This window comes from Parus major, chromosome 11 (assembly GCF_001522545.3).
Source record: "Parus major isolate Abel chromosome 11, Parus_major1.1, whole genome shotgun sequence".
NCBI lineage: Eukaryota > Metazoa > Chordata > Aves > Passeriformes > Paridae > Parus > Parus major.
Window position 1 is genome coordinate 6,267,437 of NC_031780.1, and position 16,147 is coordinate 6,283,583.

A 16,147-nucleotide genomic window follows, 5' to 3' on the forward strand; every position below is an offset into this window, starting at 1 on the left:
TTCCGTTACCGAAGTGCCCGGGAAGGCGGGGACGGGCTGGGGCTGGTGCCGGGTGCCCCGCTGCCGCCGCCGCCCCGTGCCCGGTGAGTGGCCCCGCGGGGCTGCACCGGCACCGCCGGCACGGGGGGACCGGGCTGGACCGGGCAGGACCGGGGCTGTCTTTGTCTGCGGGCTGGGAGCGCGGGCACGGAGCGCCCGGGGCGCGGCGGGAGCGCGGCTCCCCGTTAGCACCGGGGAGAGGCGCGGAGCGGGGCTGCGCCTCCCGATCACCGGCACCGGTACCGGCACCGCCTCGCTGCGGGAGCCGCCGGTCGGGAGAACAAGGGACCCCACGGTGGGTTGGGCGGCTCCGCGCCCTGTTCCCCGCCGAAGCGGCCCCCGGTGAGGTGCGGTGTGCGCGGAACGGAGCGGGCGGTGCCGTGCGGAACGGAGCCGTGTGCGCGGAGCGGTGAGCGCGGAGCCGAGCGGGGTGTGCGGAGCCGTGTGTGTGTGTGGAGCCGTGTGTGTGTGCGGAGCCGTGTGTGTGTGCGGAGCCGTGTGTGTGTGTGTAGCCGAGCGGGGTGTGCGGAGCCGTGTGTGTGTGCGGAGCCGTGTGTGTGTGCGGAGCCGTGTGTGTGTGCGGAGCCGTGTGTGTGTGTGGAGCCGAGCAGTGTGTGTGGAGCCGAGCAGGGTGTGCGGAGCCGAGCGGGGTGTGCGAGGAGCGGAGCGGTGTGTGCGGGGCCGAGCGGTGCAGTGCAGTGCATTGTGTGCGCTGAGATGCGGTGGGTGCGGTGCCGCCCGGGTGCAGGGCTGCCCGTGGACCCGGAGCTCCTAACTCCCTAAAGTCAGCTCCAGCCCGAGGTTAGGAGGGGCCTGGAGAGGCTTCAGGAATGAGTAAATTAATTACAGACACCGTTTATGTCACATCCGCCGGGAGCACGGAGGGAGCCCGGAGCTGTCGCCTTTTCGGGAGCAAAAAACGGGATTGATGCAACTTCCTGCGGGTGTCGGGAGTCGGAGCCGGTGTTACCGTCGTGTTTTGCTCCAGAACGTCCCGCTGGGATTTACAGCTGGACACTGAGACCGGCTGAGATGTCCGTGCTTGCGCTTCTCCGCAGAGGTGCTGCTGTACTCGAGACCCCCGTGCCATGATCACATCCCGCACCGCCTGGGATCTGGGATCCGGGCCCTCCGCCGGAGCCGCCTGGAAGACGAAGGACCTTGCCCCGGACGGTGAGTACAGCACGGTGGCTTGTCCTTGTCCCTTGGGGCTCAGCCTCAGCGCTCACGCCCTGCTCACTGGAGAAGGAGAGGCTGGGAACAGGCCAGCCTGCATTTTTCACATTTCTTTCCGGATGAAGGTCAAGATTTGAGAAACGGGGACTCAGAAGCAGGCACAAAGCTCTGGGCAGCCAGCTGGTGAGAAGAGAGGGCTGTCTTCATCTCCTTGCTGGCCCTTCTGAGCGGGAAACTTAGGGAGAAAGGTTAAAATTTAACATGTAAGGTAGAAAACAGAGCGATCTGCATGGCAGGGAGAATGCGGAGCCTTTGCCTCTTCCCAGCTCTGGCTCCTCGGAAGGGCTCACGGACCCCATGGGTGAGTTCAGTCGGAGTTTTCCCCTGTGGAGGCTGAGCTGCTTTGCAGGCAGGCGGGGAGCTGCTTGCCCCAACCTGCAGCCGCTTGCTGGGAAGCAGCCCTTCCCACCTCCCTCACCAATGGTGCTGAGTGGGTTTTGGCACAGGGGGAGGCTGAACCCCCCTATTTGGACTTTTTTTGCTTTTGACTTCAGCATTTGCCATCCCTCTGTGCTGACAGCGACTTCTTTGGGCGCAGCTTCTTCTCTGGTGCTCAGGACAGTCCAGCCAAATGCTGGTTGACATCACAGCCTACAAAAACAGGGTTTTTCAAGACTTTCTCTGCCCAATGGCTGCTGCTGCCCTTGCTGGGATGGACAACTCATCACCTGTTAGCCAGGCATTCACCAGCACTTTGGAAATGCTCCATTTTCATGGCATGCACAAGATGTTATGGATAACTAGAGACTGAGAAGAAGTCCAGAGTGATGGACTAACTTCATAAGGGCACATCTCCCTCCAGATATTGCTTCCATCTCTGGGCCAACTTCCTCCGGATGGTTTTAGGGGAAAAAAGCTGCATTATTGAGGTTTGATTTGTGAGTGATTGATTTTTATCCTGGCAGCTGAAGAGATTTGGCCACCTTTGATGGTGGCAGTGCTTGTGGCAGACAGGCAGGGTCCCCAAGCAGTGGGGTGTAGCCCTTGCCAGCTGTAGCAGAGGAGGACACAGCCGTGGGAGAAGGCTCCTTGAGTGTCTGTTTCCTTCTGTGTGGCTCAGCAGGACAGGGAAGTGCTGTCCTGGCTGCTTTCATGTTTGGCTGCCTGACAAATGAAGGAAATATTTGGGGGCAGTGGAGGGAGGTGACGCTGTCAGGGTCAGTCTGTCTGGTTTGGGTGATGCAAGCTGGCTTTGGCAGCTTTTCTGAGATAGGATCGCAGGAAGTGGAGCATCTTGGCAAGGGGTAGAGCTGGGATATCCCTGGTGGGGGAAAGATCTGGTCCTGCAGAGGCCAGACGGAAGCTACACCCTGAATTCTCATTACTAGTCATTGGCAACCAGTCTCCGCCCCCTGGAGGGCTAATTTTTCTAATTAACATAATTAACATTTTTAATAAAAGTCATGCACCGTCTCTGCCACACCGGTGTGGTGGCGGCAGCAGGGAGGAGGAGGAGGTGGGTTTGCTGAGCTGGCCAAAGGCTGTGGCTGAGCTGGGCTCCCAGGTGGATCCAGTGATGCTCTTTGCTCCATCCCAGGCTGTGGGCAGGACAGGCTCGGCACTGGCAGCAGAGCAGGCGCCTCTCCCCGGGTTCCTCTGCTACCAGCACTGCTTCACCATAAAATCCTCAGTGTGAGCTGGCCGGACACTGCAAAACCCCGTGGGCTCTGCCAGGCTCTTCAGGTGAGGAACACTGAGCCAGCCGTGGCATGTATGGGGAGGGCAGTTTTAGGGTGATGGGGAGGATGCCCTGTGCCTGGCTGGGCCATCCTGGTGGGAGCCAGCTGGTTCCCTCCCTCACCACAGTCAGTTTGTGTCTGGACCCCAGCAGCATGTGCCTCGAGCAGAGCTGCTGCCTGGGTGGGGAGGGAAAAGCATCTCTGGAGAGTCAAAAGGCATCAAAAATGGGGAACAGTGTTAATAACAGAATAGCATTTTCTGGGTCACTTCTGGGTCATGTTGGCAGGAGAGCTCAAGGCAGATATGGGAAAAAAAATGCGGTGCTGTGAGGTGGTGTTTGCCAGGGGGATAGAGAAGGAGGTGGAAGGGTGCCACGGCCAAGGACAGTGCTGGGACACCATGTACTGGTGTAGCTGCCACTAGTTCATTCCAGGCTTCAGGCAAATCATTCTAATTCCCCTTCTTTGAAAAGAAGGAAAACATCTTATCACACACCAGCCTCGATGAATTCCCTTCGGCAAAACCCTTCTGGAGCCTCTGATGTAGAGGCACCGCAGACACGCGGCTTCTCCAGGAGGATGCTGCTGCCTCCTCCCAAATCACTCCCAAATTACTCCCAAATTACTGGCATGGACCAAGTACTTGCTCCTCTGCTGAAGTGAGGTTTCCCCAGCATCACTGGCCTGTAGGGTGATGCCACAGGCTCTGAGATAAGATTTAAGAAAGAAAAGGCGTTATTGAGCAGGGTGAGCTTGGCTGATCATCCCCTTTCATAGCAGCCTTATGAAAGCTCCTTTCAGATTTCTTCTGATTTTTTTGAGCTCCATCCCACAGGGCATGAGCCATGCCTGCAAGTCAGAGTGTCTTTCTTTATGAGGCCATAGAGAGAAAAATAGGAAATATTCAGTATAACTGTGGCCACGCTGAGGGAAGATTTTATGCGGAGAACTAAAAACAAGATAAGTTCATTGTGGCAGGTTCCCAACACAGAACTCCTTTGGAGGGAGGGTTTCCCCAAGCTCCACCGTTCTGCCTTCTGCACTTCCCACCCTGCTCACTCCTCCTGGCCAGCCCTGTGAGGTGTCAGCTGCTGGCACCGTGTCCAGCACGGTGTGGGCGGTCACTGTCTCCGCTCCCTGACCTGGTTGTGCTCACGGCCACAGGCCCTGCGGGACACGACGCGCAGGCGGCGGGAGGAGACGCGGCACCGGGCCCCCACAGCGGCCACGGAGGAGCCGCCTGCAGCCCCCCGTGAGCCAGCAGCCACAGCCGTGCAGGCAGCCTCCACCATGAACCTGGAGAAAGCAGGTAAGGGGAGAGAAGGGATGCTGTGCTGGGTGCTCAGGAGGAGAGGTGGGATGGGATGGGATGGAATGAGGGCTTGCTATCTGCCAGTGGGTGTTGAGGAAACTTCTCCTCTTTTGGGGTGCACATAGATGTGTGGCTGTGCTCACTGTGAGAACAGGTCACAGTAGAAATCTAACACCAGCCAGCTGCTGGCTGGTGACAGGGACTGATGAATTATTGAGCTGGATGAAGAGAGCAGGTGAGTTCTGATGAACTTGCTGCTGTTTCCTCCTTCTTAAGGAAAATGTAACGTGTGTGGAAACGCTTGCAGCATGCGTGGCTGTGCCAGGGTGGGGAAATCCCATGGTTTCCTGTCTTTTTCCGTCAGGACTGAATTGTGTGAGCTTGTCAGGGCACATCTTGGGACCTGCTCATGGCCTGGTCCCCAGCTGCATCCCAGAGCAGCTCCTGAGGTGGGGTAGTGGCTGGGAAGGATGCAGGAGAAAAGGGGTCTGATTAGCACTGGTAACAGGGCAGGGCTGAGGAACAGCTATCTTTCCAAATGGCTTTCTGAATTTTGAGAACTTCTGCATTTTGCAAAGCAGGAGGGTCACTGTGCCCTGCCTGCCACACTCAGACCACACATGACCACCAGCACATCTGCCCAGGGGGAGATGTAACACAGAGCTGGTCAGCATCTCCTCTCCCATGGATGCTGTCAGAGGAAGAAAGTGCTGGAGTGTGAAGGAGGGCATGATCTGGGGGATTTTCCTGCGTGGCACTTTGACCTGCAGCTGAGTGTTGAGGCTCTCAGCCTGGCTCTGCCTTGGGTCCCAGCCCAGGATTAGTGTGAATGATGTGTGCAAACATGCAGTGTGTCCATAGGAACCTGGTGCTTCCTGTAATTCTGTCTTATCCCTGCACACTCCTCAGGGGGTGAAAGCTGCTTTCCTGTCAACTTTGGAGATTTTGTGGTGGGTTTTTTGTTTGGGTTTTTTGTGTGTTGATTTTAAAGAGAAGACCACGGTCCCCTCCCTGAGCTGGGCTGAGTTTTCAGCATGGAAAGAAAAGCCAGCACCTGACAGTGTTCTTTGGGGTATTCAGCCCATGGCAGGAAGACAAAACCTGGTGTTCACTTCTGCAGCCACTGCTGGATAAGTCCCATGGTGTGCAGTAGCAGCAGAGTTGTGGTTTGGTCCCAGCATTTCATCATTTTGTGTGTTACGGTGCCTCCCTAACTCCGTTTCGGGGTAGAAAATCTGACTCACAGACAAAAGTCTCTCTTTTTGTATTCAGGACATTTCCCATGAAGCAGGCAGCATCTTCCCACAGGTAGCTCAGTGGTTCCCAGCACCAGCTCCTGCCTGTGAAACCTCAGGTTTCTGGTGGCAGCAGATGAAATCCACGGCAGGCAGGGAAGGGCGCCGGGCAGCCGGGATCCTGACCGTCAGTTCTGCCGCCGCAGTGCCTCATCCCCACGTTGGGAATGAGTCACGCCAGCTCATTGCTTCTTGGGAACTACCAGGTCATTTGGTAGGCTCTGATGTACGGCCAGGTTGGCTTCTGTCAGCACTGGTGGCTCTATTAACATGCAGAAAGTGATGTTTAAAATAATGCTGGGAAGGTTAGAAAGCCAAACACACAAGGATTAGGCAATATGGCCATTCAGGGTACCTGTATAATTTTAATTTTGCTTCCATTATGTTTGTGTGTAATGACGCAGACTTTAATGACATGCTCACACACTGCTCTCCACCGGCACCTGCTCATTCAGAAGAAAGGATGCCGGGGTGAATCAGCGTCGTGCTGAGGGCGGTTGTTATCTGAGCGAGGCAGCAGCATTGTGGTGTGTGGTGGGGCTGGGTCAGGGTGCAGTGGTGTGGGCAGGTGCTCTGCATTGCAGCCTGGGATGCTCTGCTGGCATCAGTGGATCCCTTTGGCTCCCACCCAGCTGGGCCCCACTGGTAGCCAGGCCTGCCCTGGTAAGCACCTTGGCGCTCAGGATGCGCCTCTGACACGTCACTGTGCTCTCTGGGACTTGTGCAAGTCCAGTTTCCTGCGTTCCCATCTCCAGCTCAGCCCCTGGGGACTCCAGAGTGGCTGGCACTCTGCTCCCCAGCGAGGTGGCTGTGTCCCCACCAGCCCCATCTTTGTCACGCTGCAGGAGGGAGGCTCTGTGGTGGGAAACGCGCCAGCCTGCCCGCGGCCCGGCCCTTCCCCGTGATCCAGGAGGTGATGGCCTCCATGGCACATCTGCAGAAGGAGAAGCTGCGGCTGCAGGAGGAGCTGCTGGAGCTGCAGGAGAAGCTCACTGCCAAGGAGAACAACGAGCTCTCCCTCTCTCTCCAGCTGCAAGGCCAGGTACGGTGGGGACAGGGTGACATAAGGAGGGTCCATCAGGGTCTTCAGGCTCAGGCTGTGGATGGTTGGAGCACTGTGGCATGCAGTTAGTGATGGCTGCACTTGGAAGGACTGTAGGATCTCCATCACTGAGCGTCTTCTTCACTGGCTGTTCCTGAGCACCAGCTTTGGCTGTGCCTCCCTAGGGACACTTGCAGTCCCCAGTGACACTGCAATAGTGCTGACAAGGGTGTGTGGCTCTGTGGCTGTGACATGGCCAGGAGGGCTTTGGGCATCAGGATGCAGCTCTGCACCAGTCATCCATCCCCTCAGCACAGGACAGCTGCCACAGGGTCAGCTCATTAGACTGACCCAGCAGTTTAATTTTAGTGACTTTCAGCAGGTGGAATGTGAATGTGAAGGCACAGATTTGTCTGATGAAGGGACAGGTTTTGGCCACTGTGACACTCCCCCCCAAAACCATCTCCTGCACTGATGCAGGCACATCCTCAGCACGAGTACTTGGGTCGTCCCAGGGACATGGAAATTTTGGCTGCTCGTAAAGAGATTTGCATGTGGCTGTTGTGGAAGCTGTTACAGTCAGGTTCTGCTTGTTCCACGGGTGTCAGAAAGGAGGAGGTAATTGTCCTGCATTTGGTTGGCATGCTCTGCATGACACAAGCGTGAGCACAGCGGGATCTGGCCCCGCGCTGGCCAGTTCGGCAGCAAGCGCAGCCGGAGTGAAGAGCTGGCCCAAACTTCCAAAGCTTTGGGATGGCCGGGCCACGGCTCGAGCCTGACCCAGCTGCCAAGGAGTCCCTGTCCCGTCCAGAGAGCAGGATGCAGCTGGAGATGCCTGAGCAGGTAGGGGATGGAGGAACATTGACATTTTTGGGCACCACGGCACAGGGAATGGTGGGCAGGCTCCGGCGTGTGCACTGACTGATTGGGCTGGCAGCTTTCCCAGAACAATCCCTGACTCTTTTCTTTTCAGTACCTCCTCTCCCTTAAAAATACTCATAAAAACAGCTGAATAATCTCTCTCAGTGGATATGGAAGTGGGGTTTTCCCACTCAAGCGCTCGGCGCACGCTCAGCCCGCAGCCAGAGCCAGGGAGATGTGCATGGAAGGAGGGGATCCCGATCCTGGCTGGAAGCAGCCGCCTTTCCCCACCTGTAGCTGGGGAGCTCCAGCCGTGCTCCAGCTCCCAGCTGTGCCAAGCACAGGGCACACAGAGGGGCTGCCCGCCCTGCTGCCATCTCTGCAAGGGTGCGGCTGAATAATTTACCTGATTAATTACAGCCCCATGTCAGCACATCTGCATTGGTTATTAATCAGCAGTTCCTAAATTATGGGCCACGGAGGGCCAGTTGCTTGCTGGTTATTGGGATGGGGCAATATCCAGGCGCGTCCCAGAGAGGAGTTTGGCGGCTTTCTGGAGTGGGGAAACTGGGAACTGGGCTGGGATCTGGGGGATGGTGGTCAAGTGAGGGACAGAGCACATGGGCAAACTCCAACACAGCCCGTGAGACTGCTTGCTTCATCAAGCACTCACTGCTGCTGTTTATTCCAATAACTGCAGATTTTGGGAGAGCCTCACTGGTGTCTGAACAAAAAAAAAGGTTGAGGATTTTTGAAACCCACCTGGCTTTGCAGGGAGGCCTGGTCCCATGAGATGGGCAGGTGCCCAGATGGGGGGCTGATGGAGGTCATCATCCCATGGGACTCAGACAAGTGGCCTTCTTGAAGAGCTCTTGCTCCCTCTTTGTACCAAGATAACTTTCCTAGAAAGAAAAATAGAGAAGGTAGAGCAAAGTTGGTTGTGAGGGCAGGACAAGGCACTTCTGGCTTTCAAACACACTTATGGATAGGTTTGTTTTTTCCCTTCTCCAAAGATGATGCCTTTTTATTTTTTTAATAATGGCTTCTGCTAGTGCTCAGCATGGACAAATTATACCCATGGTTGAACAAGGTCAAAGCAAAGCTTTCATTAATGCTCATTTTAATCAGCTCGTGTGAATCAGGCACTCAGAGCCAGGTGGAAAATTAAAACATAAACAAAGTTTATGAGCCAGACTGGACGTTGGTGGCTGGGGTGGCACTGTGGGGTCTCCTCTGAAAGCTGCTGAGGTGCCTCCTGGTTAACCTGGTCTGTGTTGACAGGTGGAAACTCTGAAGGCCAAGCTCCTGGAGCAGGCACAGGAGATCAGCCGGCTGCGCTCGGAGCTGGTGAGCTGCCACTGGGATGGGACTGAGCCAGCCTTGCCCTGAGGGATGCTGGAGCTCTGGGTCACTGAGGAGGAAAAGGAAACACCGGGCGGGTGGAGATGGATTAAAGCTCTCCAGGGTCACAGTTTGGACCGTGCAGGCCAAGAGACACTGAGGAATGAAGAACAAAAGTGTGGGATTTACTGTCCAATGGAATGCCACACTGGTGACCCTGGGGCTGTCACCCTGTGGTGGGAAGTGAAGGTCCCTCTGCGGGTTGGGGCTCCCTGGGGGCAGCAGGAGGCTCCTCAGTGCAGCAGGCTGAGTGATCCCCAAAGGGACAGCAGGGACTCCCTGGGAATGGCACACTGAGGGCTGCTCCATACAGTGGGCTGGGGCTCCCTGGGCTGTGTGGAGATTCCATGTCCTGTCCCATCCGCTCCCGGCGCAGGGCGGCACGGATGCGGAGAAGCACCGGGACCTGCTGGCGGCCGAGAACGAGCGGCTGCGGCAGGAGATGAAGGCGTGCGAGGGGGAGCTGCGGGAGCTGCAGCGGCAGCAGCAGGCACCGTGCCGGGACTGCCCCCACCTGCAGGTGAGCCGCCGGTGGTGGCAGCGGTGGTGGCAGGGTGACAGACACCTGTGGGTGACACGGCTGCCCTGTCCTTTGCCAGGAGAAGGTCGGGCTGCAGGAGCAGCTGTCCCAGCTGCAGCGGGAGGCAGAGGAGACGCGGGCCAAGCTGGTGGAGCTGGACCTGGAGGTGCAGCAGAAGACAAACCGCTTGGCTGAGGTGGAGCTGCGGCTCAAGGACTCCCTGGCTGAGAGAGCCGAGGAGGAGGAGCGGCTCAGCCGGCGGCTGCGGGACAGCCAGGAGACCATTGCCAGCCTCAAGTCCCAGCCCCAGCAGATAAAGGTGAGCTCTCCATTTTTCCTGTGCCCAGTAGGTGCCCTGCAAGTGCTGCCTCTCTCTCTGCCCTGAGCACATCAGCACAGCACCATGATTTCCTAAATTATCTCCCCTGGGCCAGCAACAGCTCCATCCCAGGCCCTTCAGGTGCTGTTTCCCCAGTACACCACATCTGTGTGTGCTTTCCCCTGCAGTACATCATCAAGACGGTGGAGGTGGAGTCAGCCAAGGTGAAACAAGCCCTGTGCGAGACCCAGTCCCGAAACCAGTACCTGCAGGAGCAGGTGGGGATGCAAAAGCAGGTGCTGAAGGAGATGGAGCAGCAGCTGCAGAGCTCCCAGAAGACGGAGGCTCAGCTCCGAGCCCAGGTCTGAGTGCGATAGGTGTAAATCAGAACTCCCCCCATTCTCTGCCTGCCAGGTGACACTCACTCAGTGTCATCCCGCACTTGCTCCTCTCCCAGATCATGATGTATGAGGCTGAGCTGGAGCGAGCCCATGGGCAGATGCTGGAGGAGATGCAGGCGATGGAGGAGGAGAAGAACCACGCCATTGAAGAGGCATTTTCCCGCGCCCAGGTGGAGATGAAGGCAGTACATGAGAACCTGGCAGGTGAGGAGGGTTCAGAGGGCTCACAGGGTTGCCTGGCTGGTGTTTGGGTGTCATCATCTGCCCCTCACCCTGCCTCATGCCTGCAGGTGTTCGGACCAACCTGCTGACGCTGCAGCCGGCGCTGCGCACTCTCACCCATGACTACAACAGCCTGAAGCGTCAGGTCCGCGACTTCCCCCTGCTTCTCCAGGAGACCCTGCGCAGTGCCAGGGCTGAGGTGAGCCCCCTGGGACCACCACCAGCACCCCTCCGTGCGGGGTGGAGGTGCTGGGGGGGGTCACTGAGCCACTGGTCTCCACTGTCCCCAGATCAGCCAGGCCATCGAGGAGGTGCACAGCACCAACCGGGAGCTGCTGCGCAAGTACCGACGGGAGCTGCAGCTCCGCAAGAAGTGTCACAACGAGCTGGTGCGGCTCAAAGGTGTGCGGGGTGTGGTGTCCCTCAGGCGGGACAGGAGGGACATGGGAGCATCCCCATAAGGTGGTTGGGTTGGCTGCAGGATGCTTCACCCACCCGCTGTTTGCTGGCTGACTCCCTGCTTCTCTGCTCCAAGGAAACATCCGTGTTTTTGGGAGAGTCCGCCCCATCACAAAAGAGGATGGGGAGGGGCCCGAGGCAGCCAATGCTGTGACCTTTGATGCTGATGATGACGCTGTCCTGTACCTCCTGCACAAGGGGAAGCAGGTGTCCTTTGAGCTGGATAAGGTCTTCCCCCCACAAGCGTCCCAGGAGGAGGTGGGTGCCACCAACCACACTGCTGGTGTGAGGGGGAGAGACAGCCACCTTCTCCTCACTGTCCCCTGTCTCCCCTAGGTGTTTCAGGAGGTTCAAGCCCTGGTCACCTCCTGCATAGATGGCTACAATGTCTGCATCTTTGCCTACGGGCAGACAGGGGCAGGAAAAACCTACACCATGGAGGTGAGTTTGCTTGGCTTCGTGTCCATCTCCTTCCTCAGCTTCCCAGCCTGCAGTGCCCAGTTTCGTCAGCCAGGCTGGTGGCCAGCTCAGACCTGGGGTGCACCAGTGACCATCACTGCTGCTCCACAACATCCCCCTGGGCTTTGCTTCTGCTCAGAAAAAATTCCAAATAAAATGCCAAAGGGTGTTTTCTCCCCACTTGTCACCTCAATCCTTCAGGGGACAGCAGCAAACCCAGGGATCAACCAGCGGGCCCTGCAGCTCCTCTTCTCCGAGGTGCGGGGCAAAGCGGCCGACTGGGACTACACCATCACCGTCAGCGCCGCTGAGATCTACAACGAGGCACTCAGGTATGGGAGAGAGAAAAAGCTTTTTGGGACATCACCCTATGCTGCTGTCCCCCACATCCCTCCACCCCTGCCTAGGCCTCACAGCTTGTCCCAGGGCCCTGGGAGCTGCATTTGGCTCTGCAAGGATTTATTTTTAATTTACTTGGTGCACACTGCCCTTCCCATGAGCTCTGTCGCTTACACAGGCTCCCAGCTGTGCCATCACTCCCACTCTCTGGCCCTGATGCAGCGGTGGGGGCATCCCCTTCTCCCCCTTCCCCTGCCCACAGACACTATATTTAGGAATTTGTAACTGGGAGCCGAAAGTATGAGAAATATTTTCCTTCCTAGTCCAGCCACGGGAGGGGAGGAGCCTGGGAGCATATCCATGAGAATAACCAGGAACAGGGATGGGAGCGTGGTCTGAGTTGGGTGAGAGGAGCCAAGAGAGTTGAGGTCTATAAATAGGATGTGCAGCTTTCCCAGGAAGAGATGGCTGCTCTGGCAGTGTTGGCACACAGCCCTGAGCCACAGAATGGATGCCAGCACCCCCCAGGGATGGGAATGATAACTGGTGCCCCTTTGCCCAGGGACTTGCTGGGGAAGGAGCCACAGGAGAAGCTGGAGATCAAGCTGTGCCCTGATGGCAGCGGGCAGCTCTACGTGCCCGGGCTCACCGAGTTCAGGGTGCAGAGCGTGGAGGACATCAACAAGGTGTGGGGAGATGGGGGTGGCAGGCACAGGAGGGATGGCAGCAGGGGTCTTTGGGAGGGGTCTTTGGTGTGTGACTCCTGGATTTGGGAGCATTTCTGAAGCCATGGAGAGCAACAGAGACCAAAATAGGTCCCTGGGTGTGATATGACGGTCACTGTCCCATGGGATGAGCCACAGGGGGTTAAAAATAAAAGCATGGGGCCCAGAGAGTTCCTGAGGGATTAGTGGGATGCGGCTGTCACCCCAGTGCCCTGCCTGTCACCCCCTGCCTTTGGTGCATCACCCAGGCTGAGACCTGACAGCGGTCATTACCCTGATGGTCCAGGCACCTGTGGGGGGGCAGATGCTCGAGTTACATCCCTGGATCACAGGGGATTTGTGGTGGGACTGGGGCAGGTTGGCCTCACCCTCTCAGCTTCCCGGGCTCCCCCAGGTCTTCGAGTTTGGCCACATCAAGCGGGTGACAGAGTGCACCAACCTGAACGAGCACAGCTCTCGCTCCCATGCCCTCCTCATCGTCACCGTCCGCGGCCTCGACCGCAGCACGGGGCTGCGCACCACAGGTGGGTGTCACGCAGCAAACCCTCACCGAGGCACCTGGGCTGTGGCAAACCAGGGGTGTGTAGGGCTGGGCGCTGATGCCAGCGGTGGGGTTTGGCCGTGTGTCCTCAGGGAAGCTGAACCTGGTGGATCTGGCGGGCTCGGAGCGGGTCGGGCGGTCGGGCGCGGAGGGCAGCCGGCTCCGTGAGGCGCAGCACATCAACAAGTCCTTGTCGGCCCTGGGTGATGTCATCTACGCCCTGCGCTCCCGGCAGGGCCACGTGCCCTTCCGCAACTCCAAGCTGACCTACCTGCTGCAGGACTCGCTCAGTGGTGACAGCAAGACCCTCATGATGGTGCAGGTAGGGGCTGGGCAGGCAGTCACCGATTTCTGAGTCCCTTCTCTGGCACTGAGTGCCGAGGGAGGCTGGGGGCGGCAGGAGCTGGGTGGAATCAAGGAATGGGGCTCGCCCATGGGGACATCTTCCAGTCTGCAGTCATGGTGCCAGTGGCAGCTCTCTCCCTGTCTCTGCACCCTAGACAAGGCCAAGGAATGGGGAATTAACTTGGAGGTCCACAATCCTGCCCTCCCTGCCTGCACACGGATTCTATTCCTATGGGTACAATCTCTTTGTATATTGTCACCTCCCCATCCCCTCTTTCTCTGGGAGGCTTTTAAGCTCTGGCAGCTTCTCTACCCCTGCCCTGTGACCCCCCACTCCCAGCTGCTGGCACCCACACCGAGCCCCTGCACCTGCCATGGCTATTCCCGGCTGCTCCTCGCAGTGGGGCAGTTGGTGACAGGGAATCCAGCTGGCTCAGACACCGGCCCAGGCATGGATGGACAGGGCTGGGACCCCTGGGAGGGGCAGGTTAATAATAGTGTCTCACTGGCCAGCAGCAGCAGGTTTTCTAGTGGGGGAGCCCCCGGGGTACACAGGCAGCTGCCAGGGTGACTTTGGGCCTGCTGCTCCCTGACCACAGGTCTCCCCTGCCGAGAAGAACACCAGTGAGACGCTGTGCTCCCTGAAGTTTGCCGAGAGGGTTCGCTCTGTGGAGCTGGGTCCTGTCTCCCGCAAGGCTGAGCTGGGCTCCTGGCCCAGCCAGGAGCACCTGGAGGTACTCAAGACAGTGATGGTGCCCTTCCTCTTCCCCCTCACCCCAGGGATCCTCCCTGCTTTGCCCCCACACGTAGTCTCCAGAGCTGCTGGATGTTCCCCTAGAGCCACCAATCACCTGGTGGGATGCAGGTTGTCCCCAGACTGCAGTGTCCAGCCAGTGCTGCCCCCTTGGCTGTTCCAAGCCCTGTTTTGCAGCAGCCCCATGGTACCCCCTGAGAACATTTGGACACCCTTACCCAGGCACAAACTGTCTGCCTGTGAGCCCATCCCCATTCCTTCCCTCTGGGGCCTGGCCTGGGCTGACACTGGGGCTGTGTCCCCTCTCCTCCCAGGGTGAATCTCCGGGTTCTGCAGCACCACCTGGCCGGGGCCACGCATCCCCCAGCCCAGGGCAGCTCTCCAGTCGCTCTGCCTCCATCCGCAGGAAGCTCCAGACCTCAGGTGGGTGATGGGGTAGCTTGGGAGCCCAGTTAGGGTCCCTCTGTCCCAGGAGGCTCCAGCCACCAGCCCATGGCAAAGCCTGCAGCAGGGAGTGGGCAGCTCTGTAGTCAGCTCATTAGCTAATGGCTAATTAGCCACGGTTAGCACTTCCCCAAGAGTGCCCTGGTTCAGGCACTGCTGATGGCTTGGGGGACAAGGGGAGGCCAATGTCACCAGGTTGAACCTCTTTCCCCTTCGATTTCAGCCTGACTTAGGGGCAGCCGTGGCTGCCAGGTGAGTGCCTGCGGCCGGTGCTGGTGGAGGGCTCTGCTTCCCCCTGCTTCCCAGGCAGGGCAGGGCTGCTGGACTGTGCAGGGGTGCTCCTGGGAATGCTTGTGCTATCAGCTCCAAGGCCACCAGACAGGGCTGGGGCACTGGTGGCTGTGCCCCTGCCTGCTGTAACCCATGCATGTCTCCCCTCAGGGAAGCTGAGGCCAGTGCCCCTGTGATGAGTGCCAGCCATGGCAGCAAACCCGCTGCAGGACCCAGCCCCTCACAGTGACACACAGATGGCTGCTGGAAGACATCAAGGCTTTGGTGCTGTTCTTTTGGCCACCAGGACCCATGAGCAGAGGGTGATGGCACCTCTCACCATGAGCAGCATGTCGTCAGGGTCTCCCAGCAGCCAGCCCCCACCTCAGGGTAGGGGACAGTGGTGCTGGGCAGAGATCTGCCCCCTTGGATGCTCAGCTTTGTGAGTTTATTTTTGCTGGACAGATGTTCTTAGCCAGAGCAGGGAGCTGCTGGGTGCTCCCTCCATCTCTTCAGCTTTGCTTTTACAATGAGATCTGGCTGGAAGGGGTGCACAGAGCCAGACCAGCCCTTGGCCCTGCCTCTGCTACTGCCCCAGGGCCAGCCTGGCCACAGCTCCTGCAAGACTGCACCTGGGCTGCTGCCCGGTGTCTTTCAGAGCAGCACTTCCTCCACGACAAGCCACAGAAAATCCCAGCAGCTCCTTTCCCTGTCAGTTTCTCAAGCCCTGTTGTTGCATGAAGGCCCCCGGTGCTGTGCATGAGCCGAGCTGCCATTCCTCGTGCTGCCAGGGCCCCAGGCTGGCACCAGGGGGGATGGAGCAGTCTCGAAGGAAGCTATTGTAAAGTTATTTACCAGTTGTCTTGTCAAGAGAGATCACAGTGTGGTCGAGATGAAAGTGTTTGAAATATTTATACCTGTTTACATGGTCTTGGAATGGAGAACTAGTGGAAAACAAACAAAAAGACCCCAAACTGCCAGGCCATGCATGGGGATGGTGGTTGGCAGGGGCATGGTAGGGGATGGCACTGTCCTTGGACCTCTCAACACCCACCTGTTGGGTACATTTCCTCCTGCTGCAAACCCCTGCTGGATGCACTGATGGCTCCTTCCACCACAGTCCTCTCCTCTTGCGCTTCCATGGCGTATTCTATTTAAAAAAAAAAAAGGGAAAAATAAATTTAGCCTTTTGTAATTAGATGTTTCTATGTATTTTAATAATTAAAAAATATCCTGTTTTGTAACAAAACTTATTTTAAATAAACTCTTAATGCCAGTCCTCCTGCACTGTGCTGTTCTTGAACCCTGCTTAAGGTAGGGTGGGTGATTTTTCCCTCTTCCCAGCATCTTCCATAGGGCTAGAAAAGCCCATCATATTCTTCTCCTGGCAGCTGCCCCTGGGACCAGCCTGGCAGCACAGTTCCCACCCCATTTTGCAGCTATCATGCTCCTGCAATGAGCAGGAGAGCAGTGGTTAAATCCAG

The 16,147-nt window shown here is 57.8% G+C and overlaps 2 protein-coding genes across 8 annotated transcripts in view; one reads left to right on the forward strand and one right to left on the reverse strand.

Annotated features, from left to right (window-relative positions):
* On the forward strand, positions 1–15,948 carry KIFC3 (kinesin family member C3). Of its 6 annotated transcripts, none has more exons than XM_015639586.2 (21): positions 1–83; positions 1,098–1,212; positions 2,813–2,958; positions 4,119–4,263; positions 6,407–6,603; positions 8,746–8,811; positions 9,242–9,385; positions 9,465–9,704; positions 9,893–10,066; positions 10,162–10,309; positions 10,396–10,526; positions 10,618–10,729; positions 10,863–11,044; positions 11,123–11,227; positions 11,447–11,577; positions 12,147–12,270; positions 12,704–12,833; positions 12,943–13,172; positions 13,795–13,929; positions 14,264–14,372; positions 14,835–15,948. In XM_015639586.2, exons 2-21 carry the CDS (start codon positions 1,128–1,130, stop codon positions 14,858–14,860), a joined length of 2,760 nt encoding a protein of 919 aa, XP_015495072.1. In that variant the 5' UTR covers positions 1–83; positions 1,098–1,127; the 3' UTR covers positions 14,861–15,948. The 6 variants fall into 6 exon arrangements, with proteins under 6 accessions (XP_015495072.1, XP_015495073.1, XP_015495074.1 ...); XM_015639587.3 differs by lacking the exon at positions 1–83 and adding an exon at positions 99–448; XM_015639588.3 differs by lacking the exon at positions 1–83 and adding an exon at positions 14,617–14,645 and having other exon boundaries at positions 676–1,212.
* Positions 15,689–16,147, reverse strand: part of KATNB1 (katanin regulatory subunit B1) — a 19,246-nt gene continuing 18,787 nt past the window's right edge. For both annotated transcript variants that reach the window (XR_004499025.1, XR_004499024.1), the window contains one exon: positions 15,689–15,813. The gene's annotated coding sequence lies outside the window, so the exon portion shown is untranslated. The remainder of the gene's footprint in view (positions 15,814–16,147) is intronic.

What these genes read in the sequence shown, in the direction of transcription:
- KIFC3 (XM_015639586.2), top strand. Translation starts at nt 1,128, where the DNA reads ATGATCACATCCCGCACCGCCTGGGATCTGGGATCCGGGCCCTCCGCC. An exon ending in CCCAGCCCCAGCAGATAAAG is followed by an intron (nt 9,705 to 9,892) that starts GTGAGCTCTCCA and finishes TTTCCCCTGCAG; the next exon opens with TACATCATCAAGACGGTGGA. An exon ending in CAGGAAGCTCCAGACCTCAG is followed by an intron (nt 14,373 to 14,834) that starts GTGGGTGATGGG and finishes GTCTCCCCTCAG; the next exon opens with GGAAGCTGAGGCCAGTGCCC.